We start from the raw sequence: 26804 nt of genomic DNA on the forward strand, positions 1-26804 counted from the left end.
TTGTTGAAAAGTTTTGCATTATTTTTGTTATTTCGTACGCAAAATCAAAAATTAAACGCAACTCTGAAAATCAAATACAGTTGCAAGTCCATCATATCACACGGAATGCTGAAAAGACTTGCGTTTGATAATCATACGAAACTAGAAAATTTTAGGGAACTTTTTTCTAAAACTCAATTGCGTTTAAACGCGATTCTAAAAATCAAATGCAAGTCCATCAAATCACACGCAACGCTGTGTTTAAACGCAAGAGCGTTGCAGAGAAGACTTGCAGTTTTTGGACGAAACTGTAAGAAACTGCGTTTAAACGCATCTCTAAACATCTACGGAAGTGCGTTATTGTTGAAAAGACTAATTTGCATCATTTTATTTCGTATACGCAAAATTAAAAATTGAACGCAACCCCGGAAATCAAATGCAATTCCATCAAATCAAACGGAACGCTGAAAAGACTTGCGTTTGATAATCATACGAAACTAGAAAATTGTAAGAAACTTAAACTCAATTGCGTTTAAACGCGATTCTAAAAATAAAAAAAAAAACAAATGCAAGTCCATCAAATCACACGCAACGCTGTGTTTAAACGCAAGAGCGTTGCAGAGAAGACTTGCAGTTTTTGTACGAAACTATAAGAAACTGCGTTTAAACGCATCTCTAATCATCTACGGAAGTGCGTTATTATTGAAAAGACTTGCATCACTTTATTCCGTATACGCAAAATTAAAAATTGAACGCAACCCCGGAAATCAAATGCAAGTCCATCAAATCATACGGAACGCTGAAAAGACTTCCGTTTGATAATCATATACGAAACTAGAAAATTGTAAGAAACTTATACATTGCGTTTCCACGCAATTCTAAAAATCAAATGCAAGTCCATCAAATCACAAGCAACGCTGTATTTAAAACGCAAGAGGGTTGCAGAAAAGACTTGCGGTTTTTTGACGAAACTAGAAACTGCGTTTAAACGAACAAAAATCTCTACGGAAGTGCGTATTGTTGAAAAGACTTGCATTATTTTTTGTTTCGTAACGGAACTTTCGCCATGACTGAACTTAGTCTGCACTAGCAGGGGAAAGACATCGCAACATTTACACGTTTCAAACTACCGAAAAGCATGCTGCTTCACGAAATGTCAATGAAAATAATGTAGTAGCAAATTACAGTTACAGTTCGCTATGCCGAAGGTTTGAATCTCAGACCAAAGTTAAATTAGTCCGACGTTGGGAAGTGATTTGTTTTTACGAAGGTTAGTAATCTGAAAGATGTCGTTTTTTATCAAACTTTTTCTTCTTCTTTTTATTTCAGACTGGCATGCGCCGTACAGAGCGGTAATGTTGCGAATCGGAGCGCGAGAACAATTCATTTTCAGAGTATGGCAATAGAAATTTAAGCAAAACAAATATGGCGACTTAGGGAAGGAAAATCACACATCATATTTCAACTCAGTCGGCACTGAAAAGTTATCTCGACAGAATCATACGAATTCACACGCATATCTTCGCAGCGACGCATTTGAATTTAAATCGAAAAGTTGCATGCAATTTGGGGGATATGCGTTTGATTTTTCAAATCAAATTTAAAACGTGCAGTGTCTAGAAACGGGTCCAGGTTTCCGATCCCGCTCTCTCAAAATCTCTCTAGAGATTTGGGAATTTTGCGTTGTCGTTACTAATCCGCGCGAGATTTATGTATGATCTAAAACATAATTGTTGTTAATGTCAGTAGGTATGTTTTGGCGGCAAAAGGAGTAAGATTTGGGTAGCGATCCGCATCGTAATCTCACTCTGTATAGGGGAAATTAGTGTTCATTTATAAGTCGACAAAATGTCGACTTACGCGTAAGTCGACTTTCGCGTAAGTCGACGTGTTTTTCTCAGTCCCGATTATGTCGACTTACGCGAGGTTGACTGTATTTACTTTGTACACATGTGACTCACGTGTGATGAATTTGTGATGCAAGTGTCTCCATTCTCCCATCTCTGCAACTGCAATGCAGTCAAGAGAACTGAGTTTACACACAGTGGCAGTGAAAAAAACCCAGTCTAAAACAGATGATTACGTCAAACTTGGGCAAACAAAAAAGAAAAAAGAAAGCACCTTGTGCATTCCAGTCTACAAAGCCAACATAACTGTCAACGTGTTGTTTAAAAATTTGCATGGTGGTATAAATGAGGAAGAGAGGTTTGTCGTAACACTGAATGCAGTCCTTCAAGGACTGTTGTTTTGCAAAAGAAAACCCTAGAAAGAGACAACAAAAAAGATAACAGTCCTTTTAAGGACTCCATACACATGGTGTCAATGCAAATCTCTCTTCCTCATCACTGTCAATTTACAAAAAATACATGTAGCACTCCTAACAAAGCCTCCAAATATTTCTGAAAAAAAAATATGGAAAGCAAAGCATATTTCACTGAGCAGCAATTACAGTACCTAATCATCAAAAGACACTCGGTAAAATGTATTCAGCCTTGTGCCTATGTCTCGATGAGAAAGTTTTGCTTGATACACAATAAGAGAAATGGTACTTAAATGGCATTTTCACAGACAAGATGTTTGGCAATTTTAACAATCATTTCTGCGACAATTTAACAAATCTACTCTTACTGAATAGTGTATAACGATATTTCAATTTGCTCAAAATTTCTCAAAACTCCAACTGCACTGTCTTTTCAAAATGTACTCGTCTCTTTGATGATAAAGTAAAAGATTTACAAAAGATTTATTTTGGGGATAGAATTTTCTGTTGGAGATAAATTTTGGTTGTTGGACATAAAAGATTTGAAGAGTCGTGATGTAACTTGGTGGGTTGACTCTTCCAACAAACTGAATGGGGAGGCCCTCTCTGTTCAAGAGTACTGTAAAAGTAGAAATTTTCACGGTGTTGAAATTTTCGTGCATTTCACGCAAGCCGAAACTAGCGCGAAAATAAAAGCACGCAAATATTTTTGTTTGCCATAATTTTTATGTTCCAGCAGTTGACGACTTGATTCCGCGGAATTAAAAACACAAGAAACTCTTCGTACCCCGCCGAGCACGAAAAATTAGTCGCGCGAAAATATCCACTTTTACAATATATTCATCAGTGAATGAAATCCCTTCATCTGTTGTCGTGCATCATTTATCCTTTTGCTTGCTGCGGCTGGTAGTTGCTGCTTTCTTGAGGCGTTTTTCCTGCAGTTTCTGCTCAAATTCCTTCTTCTTCTGCCGGTTGGCGGCATAGGCTTCTCGTCTCTCCCTCTCCTCTTTCTGTTTCTTCACTTCCTCCAGCTGACTGTAAAGTCTGAACGGGGGAAGGGAACAGTATCGGGTCATGTACGGTTCCACAGTCATATAAAGCACACGGGGAGAATCACACGCTAGGACTTCTATGTGTACAGTGTGCACAGAAGGCTTGTGTGGTGTGCATATCAGATACACTGTGTACAAAACAGCGCACTCCCGTCATAATGAACACGGTTATAATGAAACTCTTGTTACAGTGAAGTAAAAATTCAGATCCCCAAAATCATTGTCTATATTTCTTTAGATACTTTTTTCTGCAGTTGTTCCCAAAAGACTGCATGCTACGTACCCAGTCATGTGGGCTGGTTTATCTCTATTCCTGCAATTTTAGCATTATCAAAATTCTTTAAAAAACATCAAACAGACAGACAGACTGACACACAAACAGTCAAACACACAAGCAAATGAAACAACTGATACCTTTTGAAATCCTTCATTACATCTTTACATTTTATCTTCTGGCAGAACCAACGATTCTCTCTTACCTGAGATTTCTTTCCCGCATCTCTTTTTGCACAGTGTTTCTGTCTGAGCTTGTTTTTAGGGTCATGGCAGGTGCACTACTGGATGCCTCATACACTTTTACATCTGGATGATACAAACCAGTGATGGGGAAAAAAAACAACAGCGTACTCCTGTTATAATAAACATGGTTATTACAAAATTCTTGTTGCAATGTAGTAAAAATTCAGGTATTAAAATTATAATCCATATATCTTTATGTCCTCTGCTGTTGGCCTATAATGGAATTTCCATATAACGAAAGAAAACTGCCAGTCCCAAAGACTTTGTTATAACCAGAGTCACCTTTTTATATTTCTTGGTAGTTTGGACAAGGTGAATTTTAGGACTGGAATATTGACTGCCATATTGGTTCAATTTCATCCAAAGTCTGTTCGGCAAGTGTGTATCATGGGCCAACTCAAGTCAGTGATTGGCTATAAATAATCACGTGACAGTGAGCCAGTTTGTAATGTTCTCCCATGGGCAGAACGTTCTGAGATGTTCTACTGTGAGAAAACATGATGTGGGCTTGTTTGAGATACATGTACTGCCCACCCCCAATAAAAAAAAAATGACTTAAACTGAAAGACATATTAAAGATAAGCATTTTCAAAGTACTTCAGACCAACAGATGATAAGTTTTGTTATCAGTGAATACATTAAATGTTTTAACTCTCCAAGGTTTGGAATTATTTTTGGGGGGAGGTTAAAGATCTCTTATTATATTAACATTTCACAAAGAGTTTGGATGCAGTGGATATTCTTTCCTCAGATGAAAAAAAAAAAGTTAGTGCATAAACTGCCTGATTTAGGAATGAATCTAAATATGAAAACAAACAAAACAAGAAACAAAACAAACAAACCAGAACAGAAACGGGGAAGGATAAGAACCCATAAAATGACATAATTAAAGTCTACATCTTCACATTACAAATTTGAGCGTTCTGATAAATGTACTACCCTAAAAAAAAATTGAAAACAAAGTGCTGGCCACAGAGAAAAACATGAAATAAAAAACATGATGGCATCACACACCTCTCCTGGTTGCTAAGGAGGTCGTCATGGTGACAGTCTGTTTCTTCTTGCTCTTCACCTTTGACCTCTTCCAGTCCTGCAGAGTCTTGGCAAAGGCCGTTGCCTCTTGGCTTCGGCTCTGGGCGCGGACTTTGATTTCCTGCTCGCGGGATTGAGAGGCTCGGACAAAGGCCTGCTTACGCTGCAGGAAAGCCTCCTGGAGTGATGCTGCAGTGAGGGAAGACAGAAAAATACTTTGTTGCTCAAGAACAAATTACAAAGGAAATCTTAGGGGAATTAAGCTTATGATATTGTACTTGAAAACTTTCTACGATCACTCTGTATATGTCATACAAACTTTCATAATGGAGGAAATGATGAAATGAGATTGATAAAACAAAACAAAACAAACTCTATTATCTCTAGCCGACATTCACAACTACAAAACACAAAAACATAATCCTGACACATCTAAAAAGTCAAATGAAATTCCGGATGTGTGTGCACAAGTAATCAACTTAGCTTAACAAATTCATTCCAACAACATGATTGGCAATTTGATATCAATAATTTTACCTTTGATTAAATACTGAATTCTCTCTGTTTCTCATCTTAGAAACTAACACAGTTTGAATTTACACAACAAATAAGACGTGACAAAGTTGAAAACACCAAACAAATCTACAGTACCTTATTGCAGTTTCTTAAAAAACAACAACCAAACGGTAAAATAGCTAACAAGTACATAATATTCTAGCCCTATAATGTGAAAATTTTATTTTTCATTGTTTGTGTTTGCCAAGCACAATGCCCTGCAAGAATTTACCAGTTTGGGTCAAAGTTTCTTGAGTGTTTCTGATCTGCCCCTGTGACTGTGTGAGGCGGACAGAGGTCTGAGGACTACCATCGGACATCTCTTGCTCATGACGCTGGAATGAGAGCAGCGACTGGCTCACACTGGCCTGGGATGACTGGGAGACATCTAGGGGACCCTCCTCTATCTGTGTGTCAGAAAAATATTACATCATTTTCTTTTTATATGCAACATGTATTATATCAAGCATGCAGTACACATATCACCTAAATATATATGTCCATGGAGATTCAAGTTCAAGATAATTTATTGTCATGTACATTTATACATATTTTTTTCTTTGAATATTGAATGAGTGCAAGGTACATACATTTTACTAATTATGCAGCATAATTCAGAGGCTGCGGAACACGTTGGGGGGGGGGGGGGCTTTATATGACTAGCAGATGAGGGTAACATTGTCCTATCCTATAGGTCGAATGGAATAACTCAATTCAACAAGTTTTCACAGGTAAATAGGGAAGCATGCACAAATACAGTGCACTCCCATTATAAGGAACATGGCTATAACAAAATTTTTGCAAGCAAGATATTATTCAGAGGGGTGAAGGTTCAAGTGCAATTTGTTAAGATCGCAACTGCTGATCTGTAAATTAACAAACATGCCAGAAGAAATGAACCAGTGGGACTCGAACCTGTCATCTACTGCTTTCCGGGCAGCGACACTACCACCAGGCTGTCCCTGGTTGCCAGCAGTGACACAGTGAACATGGAACAAATACTCAAGCTCCAAAATGAGTGAAATTTCTGCCATAAATGCCATACCTCTTTCCCGTCTGCTGAATTTTGGGCACCGCCGGGAGATGACTCTGAGTTTCCATCCCTCTGAGGCGCCTGAGCTGGTACCGTGGAGTCAACGGTGGTGTCAAAGGTCGTGTGGAAGGTGAGATCTGGTTCCTCCAGGATTCCCGTCTCCATCTGGAGGTCACTGAGGGAGGGGAAGGTGTGCTCCTCACCTCCATGGGTGGGGTCTGTTTCTGGTTGGTAGTGCTGGCCAGAATCATCCTTCAAATTCATATACAAGGACCACAATGACTTTAATCAAAAACAATATGTGCTGTTTAGCTCTCAAACTAGACTGCCTCATTTCTTTAATACTTAACTGTACTCTCGTTATGAGTATTTATGTTTTGTTTTGGTTCTTTTTTTTTAACTAGTCATGCTCTAAAGCCATTTATGAAAAAAAAAGTTTCAACTGCTGATGGCCATTTTTTTTTTTTTTTTTCAACCATAGTAGTCTGGTTTCTCATATTCAAAGTTCACGGATATCACTGTACATGGTCTTTTCTTGAAACCATGCAAGTCATGTTAGAATGTACACAATTTCATTTTCATTAAAACAAACAAACAAACAAACACAATTTCTAAAGATCTAATCATTTCAGCATAGATTAAAGTAAATCATGGAAAACACACAGGAAACTGACATTACTGTTTCATGGAAACATGTTAAACTCCAATGTTCCATTGCTTCATCACTTCATTTGTGTTATTTTGATTATTAAGAAACTTTCACTGCCCTGTTTGTTGGATATGAATCTATTCATTAAGGTCTTTGTATTTGGATTTGGACTAGAATTTCACTGCAATGAAGCAAAAAGCACTGATAGGTGTCGGCTTACCTCTGGGGTGGGTGGCTCAACTGGTTTCATTGGTGACTGGATGTCTACCACAGAGCCGTCTTGAGACATGCTGAACCCACTCAGAGAGACGTCGGAGAAGAGGGGCAAGGTTATTCCCCTTGGCTTGCTGGTATGCTGCGTGCATTGGGGGAGAAAGTGGAGCGAGACCTGGTCAGTCATGTTCCTGTTATATTGACCCTTAACTGCACTTTGCTAGTTGATCAGCATATCTTTGTACTCGAGCTGATGTCCTAAAACTAAATGTCAAAAAATGTCTTCAACACCTTTTACAAAGGCCTTTGAGTTGACAGTTTTCTTGTTACACCTTTATATATGACCGTGCATCACAAAACAAACAAAAAGGCGCAGCCCCTGATTTTACTGAGTATTCAAAAAAGGTGAAATAGATCAACCGAGTCAATGTTGAGTTTTTCATATTTTCTGAAAGAGCTATCCCCCTTCTACATTACTCTTTAGTTTGGGATCATAACATGAATGGGAAAGTGTATTTTCAGCAGTTTTTCTACAACCCTTTTTGGGGGGGAGAGTAGAATGATCAAGTATGTTTTAGAGGCCCCTATTCACTTCTTAAAATCCTTTGTGCACTCTTCACTTTTAAGTCTAATAACTTTTGAATGGATAATGCTACTACTTTTAAAGGTGGCATTAATCATGGACAGAATGTGTTAATAGAGCATGTCTAATGTCAGCTTAATCTGATAATCCCTTCACTTTTGTTGCTCTGGTGGTTTACATCCTGTGTTTTGTCCTTTTCATCACACAACTAGCATGGATTGGTAAAGATTAAGCACTTGAATAGACCTGTACTTCAGAGCCTCTTTTCTCAGTTCACACTTTTTCAGAGTGTGTGATATCTTTCCAGTATTTAGATAGGTTAGGGGAGTCAATTTGAGTAGAGTTATACATCATTTTAAAGCTTATTAGAGTCTGCTGTTTCAGAATCTGCCCTGAACTAAAAATCCATATCTGGCGACATTTTGTTGGTTTTGTGGTGCAGGGTCACATATGTGGGTTAGTACAACTAGTTTTACAGCTCAAATTGTGTTACTGTGTACAGTTTTTTGTTTTTTTTTCCCATTTGCAAGGGAGGCTGGGGGTGGGGAGGGGGCGGAGGTTTGCACTCGTCTGTTTCTCTGTGTTCCTGGACAACTGAATCTGATTTGAAAGTCATAGCAGAAAGGTATGCATAGGACTGCTAAATCTCAATGAAAGTCCCAATGATGTGTGACTCCTTCGTGCTGCCAACATAACACCTATTATGCAATATTTATTACATTTACGCCATTAAAAGAACATTGTTCGGGGATGGATAACCAGTCACAATAGTTAAGGTTTAAGCAAACTTTATTATGCTCACGCAACACAAACTGCCGGCCGAAAGGGGCGAAGGTTGTACAACAACAATATAACATACATCTCAAACACTGCCCGTAAGAGGGCAGTATAACACACTGGCGCGATCACTTTCTTCTTTCTGTCTTCTTCTACACAACACAATGGAAAACCCTTGGCTATGGAATAATCATGCACATTCAATATGCCAAGAATGTGTGTGGAATTAAACCAATCAAACTTCTGACTAATGATGTGGATAGCTAGACCACATTACGAACACTCAATGATTTGATAACATTAATACAAACATTATCCCCATATAGACACAGTCTCTAGAAACTTGTATGGACTGACAACCAACTAATATGACACACCAACATTACACTATGATAAGCACTGCTATCATACAGTACTTACTCAATGGATCACCAATCAGAATCATGCTCATACAAAAATACCAATAACCTATGCTATACATGTATAACCTCATACATACCCTGTACAACGTCTTCTACCAATCATAAAACACTTAATAAAACAAACTACTTTACGGTGTAAATGAAACAGAAAATATTTCACAATGTCAACTATCAAATATCATACAAACACGTGTAGCTACCTCACTTTCCACCTTTTCTCACAATATGAAACACTACTACTGTAGGCCTACGTAAGTACCATGGTCTCCCCACTCGCATTCACTCTTTTGTTACAACACTGTTAAACACAGCACATACAGCTGTAATCCCTTTTCTTCTACATATGCTGGGATTTGGGACGAGTGTACATAAACACTACACTATAGCTGTCTTTCCTCTACAGTCTTAAAGCACATACACACCACACACAATGTTGTTACATTAAAACCAAATAGACATCAACATAGGCTCGAAAAGCGCAGAGACAAAAATCCCTAGATAAATCAAATGAAAGCAACATGGCATTGAAAACAACAATGTGGTGTGTTCATAATAATGCCTGATACATGTATTCAAATCGGTATGAGTAAGACACGCATGTGAATGAAAGCCGCTGAGAATAGCCACCCATCTGATGTAGCAATATCAAAACCTTAATGTCATCATTAACTTATCATGTGAGTTATAACTACAACCCTTCGGCATATACCAAACGAAACAACCGACAATGATACATCCAATAAAAGATGTACTGTATATAAAAACAAATTACAATATACATTTGTATCAGAAAAACGCAGAGATCAAATACACCTGTACGGTGTATTATACTTTTAAAAACATACTCAAACTTCGGAAACATATTTTGTCCTTCAAGTGTATCAAAAACGGACTCCGACATTGACGTCACTCCATACAATATGACCTGACACATGATTCTTACATAAAAAGGGGAAGAGTGAACTACATGAGGTCCATCAAAACTACATTGTATATGTCATGTACAATGTGTTACCATACATATCATATAAACTTCATATAATGACAAATTATCATCATACGTACATTTATCTTTTCTTTATCAATAAACCTGTTACTGATATTCTACCCTTGCATACGCAACAACAACAAAAAAAATCAAACGAGCATCATACATACGTTTGTAAAAATTTCACCTCTCCTAAATGTGTGCAATATGTATTTGACATAAGACAGAGGAAATGACTCAAAGAATCATACACACTGGGCAAACTGAAAGGCAAAAACACAAACATAAAAATGCTGACTTATACTTGAGTTGCTGGCAAAACCATCATGTGTATGCTACATACATAAAACGGTAAACATGTTATTCAGATTTGCACAACTTGCTATGTGCAAGTCAACTGGCTGCTTATATGATGTATACTACAACATGTACTTGCATCCAATAACAATATACATGCACTGTCTCCGTACATTACATGAATCAGAATAAATGCAAAACACTTTAGACCAGAACAAAAATATTAGCAACTTTGTAATATAGTATGCTCAAAGAAAAAAAAATGCATGCCGTGCATAGATTTCATACAATCACAAAAACAAACAAACAAAAAATGAACCCGAGTTTTAAATCTCAGAGTGCCAAAATATCAAAAGTGGCAGAATTATACACAATTCACACAAACTTCACCCATTGTAAGAAAACATTTCAATATAACTAACATAATTAGCAACTAAAGTTTACAATATTACCTTGCAAATAAAACATAACAGATCACAAACTTATACATCGCACTTTTTGTGTCTCACTTCTAAGCACTAATTTCACATGTACATTATACATAATAAGAAAAAATAACCAATAACCTTAAAGATCCTGCATTAGTTAATCAACAACATCCATGTATCCTATTACATGTATACACAAATATATTGGCTTAACAAACTCATAAAAATGAAGCAGGCATGTGGCACACAATTCAATTCACAAGTCAGAGTCCAGGAACATCCGGCAGCTGAGGTCAAAAATGGGGGTTATCAGTTATCAGGGAGCTTCTGAACATACAGTCAATGTCTGGAGGACGGCCAGGAGGGGGTCCTACATGCAAGCCCGTGGAGTGACCTGGTCGAGGAGTAGGAGCAATGTCTGAGGTTGGAGACATCACAAATGTGCAGAGCTGAACACGAGGAGCAGTACTCTTCTCACGCCGTGGAACGTGAGATGTATCTCCAGGAGTGGAGGTACTGGTGAAGGCACAGGGTCCTCTGGATGCATCTGGGGGGCGCCCAGGAGAGTCGTTGATCTCGATAGTGCGAGGATGGTCTGGGGGGCCACTGCGTCGATGAGGAGTGCTGATGCTACTAACACTGATATTGAGAACATCCACAGGAAGCTCATCAGTGGGTGAGGGACACTGGGTGACATCTGAAGATGGCTGGCATGCTAGCAAGCCAGAGCGATGACGAGGTGTGGTTAGGGCACCAGAGGAATCATCGGTGACATCAGGGATGGTGCGATTCATCTCAGGGGTGGGAATGATGGCTAGCTCCGACTGAGCTAGACACTGACGTGCAGCCTCAGCATCCTGGGAATGAGGGTGTAGGCCGATGCCTTGGTGGTGACCGTTGCTGGCTGGTGAAGGTGCGGTCACATCATCAGAGATAGAGGAAGGCGGGTTGTATCGGGGAAGGCTGAGAGACATCGGAGGTGTGCGGGAAAGACGAATATCTACCTCTGGTGTAGGATCAGGACCATAGGTGTACGAAGGTCCATCACCGATTGTGATACTGCGCTTTGCGGGACGGATGGAAATGTCGTGCAACACTATGAACGGAATGCCTGCCTCAATTATAACATCCGGAGAGTCGACAACTAACCCTTCAAAGAGAAATGCCCTTCCATCTCTTGTGAGTGTAAGGCACGTCCCTCCAATGATTGCAGACGGTGAAGAATGGTCAACTGAATATGCCTCAGAAGAGTCCGTTAAAACACCTCCAAGACTCTTAAACACTGAGTAGCCAATCAAGTTCTGTGGAGAACCGCTGACAAGAGTAACCCGGACACTCTGTTGGCCATGGTCAAGATCAATGTAGGGAGACATACAGGCCTTTTCAGGCAACACTGAGGGACTAGCTACTGGAGACTGTGGCGACTGATCAACCCGGAAGTGGAGCTCATCCGACTCCGATGAGCCACGATCATAGCAGTAAGAATTGTCTTGAAACCCTATTGACCTGTCTAAATCTGACATATCCTTTGCATCTCCAAGACTAGTACTGTCTGAATCAGCAACACATACCCTAGCAGACAAGCAGACGATATCTGTAGCCAAAGCACTGTCATGAAGATCATCAAAACATTCATCAACTTCCGAGAAATCACATTCTGACTCTAGCTCATCATAATCATCCAGATGGTTGTCATATGGACATAGGGAATCAGAGTAGCCAAGGATGGACGCCGCTTGGCGAGCACATGTAATGATATCTCTTTCATGCTCTGGTAGGAATGAGCAATCACTGATGTGATGCTGGTTCGGGCGATTGGCAACGAGACATATTGGGCAACTGTGAACTTTATGTCTAACGGTAGAACGACTGGACTCACTAACACTAAAACTACTCATACACATAGAAACAGGATGACTAGTGCTGCTACATGTACTGGGACCGACTGCATCATACCGAGTTGTAGCATGCAATACTCTATCATCATGGGAACGAGGTTGGTTTGGGTCCCCGAAGGGCTCATCACAACTGTCACAACTTTCATAATCATAATCATCACAGAAATCATCATAATCAAGACCGACATAATCATCTTCGGTCATCCATTCATTTCTGCTTTCATTTCTTTTGATTTGAATTGGCTCAGAATCATGAACACGGTAAGGTACCTGGTACATTGTACGTCTGGTTACAATACTGGTAGGGGCGGCCTCTCTCTCGGGCCTGGGTGCGAGGTCGTTGCCTCAAAAGGGGACAGGGAACAGCCATTCAAGGGCTACGTATGGGACTACAGCAGATGCGAGCAAACCATAACTACCTATCACGACACGTTTTTGCCGACCAACTGGCTGCCATATCATGCATAAAATCCATCGGTAATGAGGGAAGAGCAGGGTACTTTATCCCATGTAGCTGCCACCACGCCATTAAAAGAACATTGTTCGGGGATGGATAACCAGTCACAATAGTTAAGGTTTAAGCAAACTTTATTATGCTCACGCAACACAAACTGCCGGCCGAAAGGGGCGAAGGTTGTACAACAACAATATAACATACATCTCAAACACTGCCCGTAAGAGGGCAGTATAACACACTGGCGTTACATGTTAAGGTAGAATTACATTAGGGTAGTAAGAGAGGCTGGCTAGTCTTTAGCAACTACAATATAACAAGAAGATCTCTTTAGGTATGAAAAATACAATTTCCTAACTAGAAAAGAAACATAAACTGATATTTTGACAAAATACTGATTGTATTATTTACTCCATCACTAATACAAACATATGTGAAGTGAAGGCATAGAGGGATTGAATAATTCAGTCATGAATGTGATATCAAAGCTGATCTATCTTACTGGCAGACTTGACAGCAAGTTTCTGATGTAGTCCTCCTGGGTGGCTGCAATGGCTGCGTCTGCGGCATCTCTGGCCCAGCTGAAGTCACCAGTGGGCTGATTGGCATCGCGGAGAGACGAGAGTGACTCCGGCAGAGATTCATCGGGTACGGACGAGACATCTGAGGATCGACCTCGCCCGACTTCTCCGGACACCCTGATTTCTTGTGATGCCATCTGTTTTTGGTTAGGTGGGACCATTCCATCCACTCCATCTGTTGAATGTGATCTTGTACTGGGATGGAGAGGGTGGCCCTGTTTCTGCTGAGATGCTCTTGGCACAAAGAGTGGAGAGTCATCACTGGTGCTGGGTACAGAGGGGACCCTTCCACCTGCTCCAATGATTGTACTCTGCTTGGAACTGCTTGAAGCTGTCGATGAACTCCCCGGCAATTGTTCTGGAATGTGTCCATTGTTCTGACTATCTGAACTCGTGCTGGAGTCCAGGTTCAAACCTGCTGCGATATGCTTTTGGATTTGCCAGGTTCTAGATTTTGTGTGTTGTGACAGAGACTGCTCCAGACTTTCCACTGATGTCTTATTTGATGGTGGTGTTAGTGGGTGTTGGGAGAGATCCTGAGATGATGTTTCCTGGGCTGTTGCCATGGTGATGTTACCAGTTTCCACCATGGGTAAGAACTCCCCGCCAGCAGGTGTTCTGGATGCTTCCCGGACTGATCCTTCTCTGTCGGTACTGCTTGAGGAAGTGGCACTCACTGAAGCTTTCAGCAGGTCCTTCCAGCGCATGCTTTCTCCAGCAGGTTCTTCTCTTTGAGGTGTGTGAGCACCACTTGGGCTGTGTGATCCTGGAATCTCTCTGGTGGGAAAGTTCAGCAATACATGCTCATAGGATGGTGGTTGAGAGGATCTAGCCGGACTGAGATTTACTGTACTGTCATCATCAATTGTGTACTCAGACAGTGAGGATGCCGCAATGCTGACATCCCTTCGATGCTTTTCTGGCTCCTGAGGAGAAGTCTTTGTGCCTTGATCATCTGCCTGAAAGCCTTCTGCATCATCATACTCATCACTGTCAAGACCAACCACAGTAGGTCTTGAGATCTGAATCAGAGCTGCTGCTCCTGAGATAATGCTCTGCGAAGTGTCTGAAGGTTGTATTCCACTTTCAAAACTGGACTTGTTACCCAGTATGTCGTTAATTATTGCAGATCTTCCAGAAGCTGATATTCGTTCTCTCATGGTAGCTCCGGAACTTCCTACTTGCTGCAGAGCACCTACACTTCTCCTAGGATCCAGATGTTGGGTACCCATAACTCTGGGGGTAGGCGTGCCATAGGAATGCATCCTCTCATCTGCAGATGTCTCCATTTCCACGATGGTGCTCAATTCATGAGGTGGTACCTCAGAAAAATTTGCCATTTGTCGAAGGTTGGCAGTCGGTGGTCTTCTGGACTTTGCTGCAGCTGGTAACTGGTCTGACTGAAATTGAGTGCCATTATGGTGGGTGAAGTTAGGCGAAGCAGCATGGACTGTTTCATCATCAGATAGGCTCAGTCTTGCCAAAGGCTGGTGGAGTGGGTCACTTCCCCCACCATCTGCCTCAGGTCTGGGAAGGGAGTGGAGAGGACCCAAGGAAGTGTCAATCTGATCAGAAGTGGATGAACCCAGTGGTGGTTCATGGTATAGAGGATCGTCAGGTGCCGGCAGGTCTTGCAGATGTGGAAGCAGGTCTTGCGGTGTAAACACATGGCCTTTCAACAATTCCTTATAGATGCCCTGCGGCCCTCCAGCACTACTTCTGTCCATTGTACCTTGGGAACTACCACTCACACTGCTTCTACTCATATACTCACTGGATCTGGTGTATGTCCCTCGCAAGATTGATCTCTGAAAACTGCCAGAACCCTGCCTTAATTCAGCCGATTCACTCTGACCGAAGTCATTTGAACTTCCTTGAGAACCGGTCATTCCCACTTGCTGCTGTATGTCCCTGAGCTGTGCCAACAGGTCTCCAGGCCTGAAGACTTGGCCTTGGAGTTTGTTGAAAGAACCTGTTGTCCCTTGAGGGGATACAGTTGAGTCCATTTCTATAGTGCCTTCACTCAGTTCATATTCAGAGTGTTCTGTTGACTGTACAAACAGTCCTTGTCTCTCTTGACTGAGTTCAGGTGAATGACTCAAGCCTGAGCTTTTTGTGGTATAAAGTTGGTCATGATCTGCACCTTGTGACCCAGTGGAACTGGAAAATTGGTCCTGTAAAAATGGCATTAACTCATGGGGCCTAAGGACGCCCATCATCATTCCTCCTGTCTGTTGAGGGCTGGGATCAGCTTCAGGAGAAAGATGCCTATCATCAATGTCATCTTCACCAGATTGGGTTCCCAGCTCACCAAATGACGGGAGATGCTGCTGAAGGTCCTCAGGCCTGAAGACTTGACCCTGCATTATTCGACGATAATCCATTCCCTCCCTATGCCATGTTGATGGTGACCCACTGGATGGTGGTGCTTCGGGACTTCCCATTGATGACTGGAGATCCAGTTCACGTGACTCTGGGTGGGGAATCGATGGTGAAAGTTCCGGGGGAGGTTCGTTGGAAAATTTGGCATGAGGCTGATGATAATGCATGGCCTCCATCCTTTCCTGGTACTTCTGCTGCTGTCTTTCAATCTGCCTCTGCAACTCTTGCTGTTTATGCAGTAACCTAGCCTGCTGCAACATTTGCTTTTCTTCCAAATGCTGCTTCTCCTCCAATAGCTGCTGATGACGCAGTTCAAGAGCGATTTCTGCAGATCTGATTGCTTCTTGTCGTTCTCTCTCCCTCATGTTGTCTAGCTGCTGCATACCCTTGGCATCAGTGTCCGCACTGGAGATATGTTTGCCACCGTTCCTGCTTTTTTCATCAATCTCTGCTGTGTTGACACTATCCTCGGCAGCAGCTAAAGCTGGAGAGTCAAGAGTCCTTACTGTAGCATGCACATCAGCTCCAGGAGACATTGCTACCTTTAGTGAGGTCGAGGTTAGTTTGCTAGAGATTTTGTGTGGTGACCGATGATGCAGGATTGAATCGTTGCTAGGTGGAGTGTGCTGGCTAGCCAATGGCACTCTTGGACTTGGAGTTCTTGCTCCATATGCTTCATGACTGTGCTCAGCCTCTGACAAAAGAGTGCTTATGGCACCCACATCTTCTCCTTCAGTTTGCCCTTCTTCTGGTACATCCTGACCGTCTGTCCCTAACTGGTTGGTTCCCTCAAGGGAGGTGAATGGAGGATGAGTTCGGGCTAAAACATACCGAGACTGATGAAGAAATCTGCCACTTGCCTCATCCTGCAGTGGATAGGGAACATACGTTGGCAGTTTGACAGTGGGGTAATTCATCATGAGCCTGTCCCTACGCTCCTGTAGCTTGCGCTGAGCCTGACGAAGAGACTCCTTGCTATCCCTCTGCCTGTCCAGGAGTCTCTGTTGATAGGCTCTGGCACGCTGCAGCCAGTCTGCGCTGGAGTCTGCATTAGCTGGTGTTTGCTCGCCTTCTTTGGGCAGCTCATCTCTGGTACTGCTAGAGCCCTGGCCTACGAGGAACTCTGGGCCTCCTGCACATCTTGACCTGGGTGATGCATCATCAAGATCTGCTTCACCGTATGAAGTTGGAACCTGTTCATCAGGCTCATGATGTAGACCATGGGCTGTGCTGACATAACTGGGGTGTGGATCTGTGGTATGGATCTGTGACGCTGGAGGCTGGGTGCCCGTGACCACGCCGTTTGACTCTTGTGTCACATCCTGCCATGACTGCGGGTGTCTCGACATCACAGTGTAAGCATCCTCCACATCTGAAGGTTGCTGCTCATCCCCAGCTTCCTCAGACTGAGCTGCCCCTTCCCTTTCTAGTTGGTCCCCACGCACTACTCTCTGGCCAGCTACCAGGTCGGTGGGCCAACCCTGGTCTCGAAGCATTGATGAAGGATGTGCTTGTGGGATGTCCTCCCATGGGATGAAGAAAGGCTGCTTAAGATCCTGTAATTGCCTCTCTTGTTCCTTCCCTCTGGCTGTGATGTCCTCTTGTACTCTCTTTTGGTTGGACAGCTGGTAAATGTTAAGATAAAGGAAATTATGTTAGCTTTTAACACCTGCATGCAAAGCAGATATTTCAAATGCAGGGTAATGGTTAATATCTACATGCTTTCTGAAGAATACCACTTGCATTTATTTGATTAAAATGTCAGTAGTCAATTACACTCGTGAAATTTTGAATGAGAACCAATTACCAATAAAAAAACCCCAAAAACCCAAAACCAGAAAAAAAAAAACAACCCACAAGTACTCTCTTAATGGCACTATCAAAATATTCAAAATTCTGAATTTACTATTTCCAAGTAATCCAATAATAGAACACCACTCCTTGGCAACTCATTATTACCTGATGATGTCTTATCTTGGCGGCACGTTCCACTGGATGAAGCAGGGTGGATCCGGATTCCCCCGACAGGCTCCCAGTCTCAAGAGACTTCCCTCCATTACTGCCACCCAACTCGGACCCCACACTCTCAATGGGATATTCCGACAGCTCCGTAGGAGGGGTGATGGTTGGTGGTGGGGTAGCCTCGTAAGAGGAGGGCTGGGTGTCAACAGTTGAGGGCTCCTCTGTGGACGCACTGGTTGACTGGTCAGGTTCTGTCAAGGGATGGGAGATGTTGGGACATTCATTGAGAGGGAAGCCATTCATCTTAACTAAAAAAGCAGCATTGACTGTTATCTACATCAAACGGGGTTCCTGTACCTTTTACACAAATTAATTCCATGACTTTTTCATTACTATTCCATGTAAAAGTTTAGAAATCCCGGACCCTTTTGTGGACAATAACTTCATGAAAATGTATGGTGTTAGTGTTGATAAATAAATGGAAATTTAAACTATTAGATAAATAGTGACTATGTAAAGTGTCAGTGTGTATACCACACCAACATTGTCTATGGTGGACGAGTTGATCCTAATTTGATGTGATAAAATGTTTTCCTAAAAACAAATTAACATTACCAAAGAGATCACTAATATGCAAAAAGAAGAAGAAAACAAACCAAAACAAACCAAAATTTAAATATCTATGATTTTTCCATGATATGGTCATAATTATGCATTTTCCATGACTTTTTCAGGCCTGAAAAAAAATTTCATTACTCTGACTTTTCCAGGTTTTCCATGACTGAGGGAACCCTGATTAAACACAACCTTTACCTGCAAAGATTTTCCCCGCAGTGTGAAAGAAAAACAAATGAATATGATAATTTACATTGCTTGCCAATGTATCAAGGTCAAGAGCTGACATTGTGTACACTACCTGGCGTTGGGACGGCTGGACGTCTCCCAGAAGGCTGGCCTGAGGCCACCGAAGACGGAACTTTGGTTTCCTGCTTCTGCCAGTCGTCCCTCTGTCCCCTGATTCTCCCCATCAACTTTTTCAGCATCTCTGAGAAAGCACAAAGCAAAAGAATGTCTCCAAAAGATAAATGCAATGGATTTTTATTGAAGCTACAGAAAACTGCATTTCCTGAATGAAAATATTTGTGATATAATTTTTTATACCCGATGCCCTACAACAATAACATGTCGGATGGTAATGCCTTGCATGAGTCAATACAATATGTTTACAAATGTCACACATGAAAGATTGTACACATATGAAAATATTCCTTTCTCATTACACACTGATGATCATATTATACATGTGTGCACAAGCACTGTTGATGGTTTTCATTATTGGATAGAATAGATAGAGCCTCTTATAGACCACCTGGTCTGTACACACATCATGAAAATAGGTTTTACTGAATACACACTGACGATGACATTAAATATATGCAAATATATCCTGTTGATTGTCTTCATTAATGGACAGGATAGGGTGAGCCCCTTGAAAGACACAAGGCCTTGAAATACCTTACAGCCCTCCTCCCACTCCAACAACAGCAATGGTAACAAAATGAACAACAAAATCCAAAGGAAAGGATTTTCCTTTTTGGAGATTAGACTTTACCTGCTCGAGCTGACACTGGCTTTGGTCCTGCACTGACTGTGTTCCCAGCATCACTTGGTCCCTTCCCTGGTGCCATCCAATGGGAAGGACCTGGTCCTGGACCAGCAAGACCAGTGGGCCTCTCCAAAACAACCTCATCTTCATCACCACCTTCCTCATCGTCCCTTGCGTGGGACAGGTCTGGTGTCAGGTCCAGGTCTGTGTCCAGACCAGGGGCTCTTGGCTCTAGGGCTAGAGTGATATCTCCTGCATAATCTGGTACATGGAAGCAACAGCAGCAAGACGACATCACGGCCCAGTTTCAGATTGCAGATTTCAACAATTGCATCACATCAAACTCAGGGACGGGTTAAGGAGAAATCAGTAAGACAGATGTTTTGATAACTGCATCTTAATTGAAGAAAATAATCAGTAAAAAGGGGGACTTTAATATTCTCCTTCCCAGAAAACCCCATATCAAGTCACTCACTTTCAAGCTGAGGTACATATCAACCTCCAAAGAGATGGTCAAGGCACCGGTGGTTCTCACAACTCTTTCACATACTCCAAACCATATCCTAACCCTTTTCGTCCTCATCAATGTTGACCATAAACATTACCCCCTCTCTTTTAAGATCACAAACAAGTCAATGATCCTCATCCCCCAAGACTACAAACTTTGGCAAAGCAAAGAATATCAATTAAATGTGTAACTTTGGATTGAGGGAATCACTCAAGGCATGAATGTTAGAGGTTGCTCTGCTTGATTGCTCTGCAACGATTGCATCACTATACAGATACGTCAAGTGTAAACTTGTACTGCAATAAAGTGACTTCATATAAAATCCAGACCTATCGGTGTGACAGTGAACTCTTGCATGGAGTGATTACAACAAAGATCCCAGGTGGCCCAAGTGCCACACAACATCATAAGGTTTTGCAAGCCCACTCAAGTGAAGAAATGTGACTCAGTCCAACAGGGTGGCCATAATGACACAATAGGGAATAGGGGATAATGTCATCTCTATTCATTGACAATTACTTTCTTGACATCTACGCAAATCAATGAGGGAGGCACAATAAGGATTAACTTGCCTGTGTGAGCCATGTACATATCTTCAAAAGCCTCCTCCAGCTGGTGCTGCCGCTCAGTTTTCTCCTCCAGTCTGCGGTGGGGTGGCTGAAACACCTGACGCTGCAAAAGTACAAACAAAATAAACACGGGATGTCCCATGACCGCTTTGTTTGAAATGTAGATGTCACTACTCTTACCTTGTCTTCATCAATGTGGTTCTCATATAGCAACAATGAATTCTGTAAAAAGTATTAAAAATTGTCTACATACACATCAGCCAGAGCATTAGTTGGTCCACATTAATTTCGAAAAAACCCACGGCATTTAAAGAAAACACACAGATAAGCTCATAGACGTCTTTATCAATGTTTGATTTTATGTGTGTTTTTCCTTCACGATAATTTCTTGACGGGTCACAGTGCAACTTTTCACTTCAGTTTTCAGGTATAACATTGAGACACCGTAAAACTCTTTAAAACTTATCGAAAACTCTTCCACTGCATCAGATTTCAACAATTAGCAAAATAATGGGAGGAACATCCCTAACAATAGTTTCATATGCACTTTCAGAGAATAAACAATTAAGATCGTTCTTCATACAATGAAATGAAGTCCGAGCTGAAATCAAGGAAGTGCAGATGCTTACTGGGATATCGGCCACAACTGCCTGTCTCCGCCTTCGATCAGCGTGTTGGAGTCCACTCAGCTCAAGGAGGAGCTGTTGGTAGTCTTGCTTCAAGAGCTCCTTCTGTTTGGCATGCCGGTGCCTCAGGGCGGCCTTCTCGTGCCGCTCTCTGAGCTCCGTCTCCACCCTCTCCACTTCTTTGCCCATCCGTTCGGCCTCATCCACCGCAGCTTGCCTCGCATCATCCTGTATCATGTGAATATCTTTTATTCTTTAAAGATATGTACACTACTGTACCAGCCATGGAAATTTTCTTTTACCTCACAACATATTGATCATATTTACCAATATGCTACTAAAAGAAGGCCAACCAAAACACAACACGAATGAAACAAGCACATCACAAATCGAAATGTCATAAGAATATCAATACCACAATTGTAATATCTACACTTATTTCTTTAAAAATTGTATCATAAATTAAAAAAATATATTTATATATCAATCATACTTGGGGTGACGAGACCTCTTAAATCAGCTGGCACATATATTCAAAACCTCCTCACTCAAACTTTGTTATCAAACATACTGATCTGAACATCAAAACATTACAATTATCAATGTGATCTAAGTCAATGTTTCCACATTATTTGACATCAATATTGATGTTATCATGTGAAAATGGTGCAAAAATGAAAACAATTTTTTGCTCCCCCAAAATGTCATTACATTTCAGATACGAGGTCTTGTCATTCCAGGGACAATATGATATAATATTTCAATAATGTGTCATAAATCAGGTTCCGGCATAAATGAGCACCAAACAGTGTCATATCATGAAACCCATGATCAAAACTAAGTCACAATGGCCAAGAAAAGGCATAAGTGGTGCTTGTGACAGCATCAAAAGGATAAATATCACTTGTTTCATAACTATCAGTATCTACAGAAGTCATACTGCAAAAGCAGAAACACAGACAGGCATATATCAAAAGAAGACATCTAAAGCTTTAAACCCGCACTGCACAAATATCCAATGCATCGCAAACATTTCTTCAGGAAAATTTGGGAAAACTTTACTGAGGTATAAAAAGCACCTGTTCATGAGGGTCTGCCCTCTCCACGTATTCGGCAGGGATGTGGTAGTGAGTGGTGGCAAAGCCGTCCACCCTTGTCACCTGGACGGGAGGCTTCTGGAGGTCAAGGTCAGCTAGGGGATCTCTCTTGGGAGGAGGCAGGCTGGCAACGTGGGAGGCTCGCACCCTGGTATGGCAGGAGAATATTTGCAGGTACACACCAGGATTAGCATGGGTATTGCTATTATATAAAGCGGAAACCGGTTACACTGAGCAGGTACACACCAAGACTATTGTATACGCCATATATTTAGCGCGTCTAAATTTTTTTGCGAATCAGGACTTCCAGGCAAATTTCGGGAGTAGTTAAATTTAAATTCACAAATGGGGAGTCAAAAATGTATGCATGCAGATTGCATTATGGGCTGGATCAGAGTTGATATGTTCGTGCATTTTTTAATTTACAAATGGCACCAGACTTGAAAAATTCGCAAAATAAATGGTGTATACATTATGTTGGGTTCACTTCTAGCAGAAGCCAGAGACGTTGTGAAGAATCAAACCATTTGGCTTGAAAACCATGGTGGATATAAGGAACACAGTGTACATGAACACCACAAGGCATTTGGATGAAATTCCTGTTGAAAAAGGAGAAAACTAGATTTCTGTGAACACACCAGGATTTACTGTAAAAGTGGAAATTTTCGCACATTTGGCGCAACCAGAGACTAGCGCGAAAATAAAAGCATGTGAATATTTTTGCTTGCCATATGTTCCTGTACTTGATGTCTTGATTCCGCGGAATTAAAAACGCGCTAAACTCTTCTTACCTGGCCGAGCGCGAAAAATTAGTCGCGCGAAAATATCAACTTTTACAGTATTTGGGCTGAACCCTTTCCCCTATGAAAATGACATAGTGTGCACAAAAACAAAATACAGGCTGAACATCTCTTAGGAAAATCAATAAACCTATGAAATTATTTCGAGGGAATGCTTGCCAAGTTTTATTTCAAATACTCCTCAAGTCCTAAAGTACTTTATTTAACTTCCTTAATTTTTTTTTTCTTACAGTACATCACTTGCAATCATTCCTTGTGCTGTAGTTAAATTTGTCAGATTTTAATGTTGACAATGCTGCAAATAATTCTAAAAGTAAAGTGCCTTGTGACGGCCATAGTAAACTAGAAATGTCGCTACAGCGACTGGTTATACCCCCGCCAAACAACATTTCATAAGCTTTGGTCAAAACAACATTTCATAAGCTTTGGTCAAAAAACTGAGGAAGTAGTTAAATCCGCAAGATCTTTCCTTGATCTTCTGCCATTAATATGCCGTTACCATGGCAACGTACTTTCGGGTACTGTCGAAAAATGCGTCTTGCACATCTACAACCAAAGGCACACATCTGTACCAAGTTTCATGGAAATTGGGCAAAAACTGAGGAAGTAGTTTGCAACACAAAATTTTCCATCATTTTTGGCTCATAATATGTGAGCTGTTACCATGGCAACATACTTTTTGTCACTGTCAAGAAATGTGTCATGCTGACCTATATCCTAAGACAAACATTCAATATGAATTCCATGAGAATTGGAAGAACACTGATGAAGCAGTTTTGCCATGAAGCATTTTGCCCTATATTTTACCAATAACATGCCGTTACCATGGCAACGCACTTTTTGCCACTGCGGAAATATGTGTCTTGCACATTAACATATTCAGATGAACATCTGTACCTAATTTCATAAAAATTAATCAAAAACTGTGGGAGGAGTTCGCGACGCAAGATTTGTACCCATTTTTGCCCATAATATGCCGTTACCATGGCAACGTACTTTTGGGTACTGTAAAAAAATATGTCTTGCACATCTACAACCCAAGGCACACATCTGTGCCAAGTTTTATGGGAATCGGTTGAAAACTGAGGAAGTAGTTCGCGACGCAAGATTTGCAACGGACCGACCGCCCGACCGCCCGACCGCCCGACCGACCGCCCGACCGACCGCCCGCCCGACCGCCCGACCGACCGCCCGACCGTCCGCTGATTCCTATATACCCCCTTCAAACTTCGTTTGGCGGGGGTATAACAAACTGTTTTAAAGTTATGTTGCATGATGCTATGTATTTATATTTCTTTCTCAAACAAATGTGTGCAGTTTTTGAAAGAGATTTGTGGGGAAAATAAACATACTTTTCGACGTCCAAGGCATTCTTGCGAGAGATGATGTGAGCATTTTCCTTCTGCCACTTCTCGTTACGTTCAGTCATCTCCTTCATCATGGCCTCCAGATGGCGCTGTTTTGCCACCTTGGAATTTTTCCTGGCAGTTTCGGCCCGTTCTTCATCAAGGGGTTTCTGTTAAGTCCATTGAGACAACAGAAACAAAGGATCAGAGCAGCACATTCTCTTTAATTGTTAACAACTGTGTTGGCCATTCACTCATGAGCAAAAATCAGTAAAATTCAAATATGCAGATGACAGAAATTGCTATGATAAAAATTCTGTGATCAGGTGCATATTTCTTCAATGGATTTCTGTTGCACCTCTCAAATGGTTGTTAGATAAAACAATCTTTAGCCACTTCTTGCCAGTAATAGCCAAAAAGTGTCCTGACACTTGTGTCAGCTAATAAGGTGTATTCATGTGCGATAATAGCTTGGGCTAACAATAAATTAACGAAGTTGTAAACAATTATAGTAGACCATATTGCCCAGCAATGGATTAAGTTATGCATCATTTCATCAACCACTCCAAATAAGCCATCAAGATGAATAAGTTTTAACATGAATTTGTGCCAATTGAGGAAACAGTCAACCTCGTCTACCTCATCGACAAAGTCAAAACCAATGGGACCCGAGGAAATCCTTTGATTTTACTTCAGTACAATAGAAGTACCACATGTTTACATCCAGGGTAGAATTTTTCGTCGACTTAGCCAATTTTTCCACTTGTGTGAGGTCAATGTAGGCAAGGTTGACTTTATGTTAGCTGGTTTGTGGACAACACAAAAGCTGTCATTACGTTGTTTCAGAGAGCTATTATCATTATTCAGGGAATAGTTTTCCTAGTAGGCCTATGGCATCGCAGTTTGCTATGCACTTTGGTTTGGCTGCTATACAAAAGTAATTTGTGTAGTAATTTCATGAAAGAGAATTTAGAATTGTACTTTATTTTGTTCAAAACGCATGTCCATCTACTAAAATTGCTATTCAATTTCCAGAAGCTTGAGAAGGGAAGTAATTTCCAGTTATTGTAATAATGTTTAGCATTTGTTGTTGCTTTACTTTTTTTTCTTGTTTGTTTTCTTAAGGAAGAAATTTTAAAGGTTGATGGTTTGACTGGACAAACCTGAGACTGAGCCGCCCTGTGGCCGTCCCCGACCCTCTCCAGGCACCTCTGGTAGATGTCATCGAGGGCTTCGGCTTTCTCCTGCTGGACTGCCCGCCACTCCTCTTCCAGCTTCTCTGAGAGTGCGTTGACCTCTGCCACCTTCTTGGCCTTGGCCTTGGCCAGCAGCTGCTTGGCAAACAGTCTGTCCTGCTCTCTCACCTGCATAACCAAGGCAATGCAACAAGAGTCATGATCAAAGTATTAACCCGTTTCACACCAAATTCTGAAATCTCCATAGATTTAATACACAGGCCACCAGAATCCCATATAGAATGGGTTTAAAGGCCAGAAGTGGATACACCTCAACTCAGCACTACCTTGTACGAGAATGTTTATTATCAACACAATCACATGGTCTTCATACACAACCAGACATCCAAATAATCGAATACATTCTCACTTGATTATGGGAAATAGGGAACTGCTATTTTGTTGATACCAATGACAAGATAAGTAAAGCATACATAACTGTTGTATTCACCAATTTACACCTGGTTGTCACGCAGCCTGTATTGTCTATTCTTCAACGTCATGTTGAACAAAACAACTTGCAATGAATAGTCATGCTTCTCCCTCAATAGAAAATGATGGAAGTACACACATATCTATACTATGTCCATACTGATACAAACAAGAGCAATACCTGTTTCAGTCGAAGCTTCCGGCGTCTGTCCCTTTCTTCTTTCAGAATTGCTGCCTCCTCATTGGGGCTCAGTCTGTAGCGTGCTCCATGCACAGAATTTCCTGCTCCAGTGTACTGGGACATCCTTAAAGTAGTACCGGAAGTTGCCTACTGCTGGTATTCATCTGAATTCAAAATGTATATGGCTATCATGATATAGATTATACAACAAAGTGTGAACACAGACATGGAATATTTTGTATTCTTTGAACTGACTTTATCCTGAAAACATGAACTGATTAAAAATCCTACCAGTGATAGGTAAACTAAGGTTGATGCTAATATTGATGCTGTAATCTAT

At 41.3% G+C, this 26804-nt stretch overlaps 1 protein-coding gene across 1 annotated transcript; it reads right to left on the minus strand.

The window, feature by feature from the left end:
• Positions 1-3117: 3117 nt before the first annotated feature.
• Positions 3118-26587, minus strand: LOC139727597 (uncharacterized). The gene is made up of 16 exons (XM_071638579.1): positions 26465-26587; positions 25780-25980; positions 24623-24786; positions 22453-22618; positions 21377-21601; positions 20751-20850; positions 19677-19931; positions 18976-19109; positions 18062-18283; positions 13642-17727; positions 7300-7434; positions 6443-6682; positions 5630-5804; positions 4823-5031; positions 3771-3856; positions 3118-3283 (listed from the first exon to the last, which is right to left on the minus strand). The coding sequence occupies exons 1-16, from the start codon at positions 26585-26587 to the stop codon at positions 3118-3120; spliced, it is 6687 nt and encodes a 2228-aa protein (XP_071494680.1).
• Between the last annotated feature and the right edge of the window lie 217 nt (positions 26588-26804).

The sequence above is a fragment of the Diadema antillarum genome, unplaced genomic scaffold (genome assembly GCF_040938485.1).
Source record: "Diadema antillarum isolate AM-2024a unplaced genomic scaffold, OU_Dant_1.0 seq00000136_RagTag, whole genome shotgun sequence".
NCBI lineage: Eukaryota > Metazoa > Echinodermata > Echinoidea > Diadematoida > Diadematidae > Diadema > Diadema antillarum.

Coding starts and splice junctions, on each gene's coding strand:
- LOC139727597 (XM_071638579.1), bottom strand. CDS start 26,587: ATGTCCCAGTACACTGGAGCAGGAAATTCTGTGCATGGAGCACGCTAC. Junction 6,683..7,299: donor TTGAGCCACCCACCCCAGAG/GTAAGCCGACAC, acceptor ATGAATTTGAAG/GATGATTCTGGCCAGCACTA. Junction 5,805..6,442: donor ATTCAGCAGACGGGAAAGAG/GTATGGCATTTA, acceptor TCTGACACACAG/ATAGAGGAGGGTCCCCTAGA.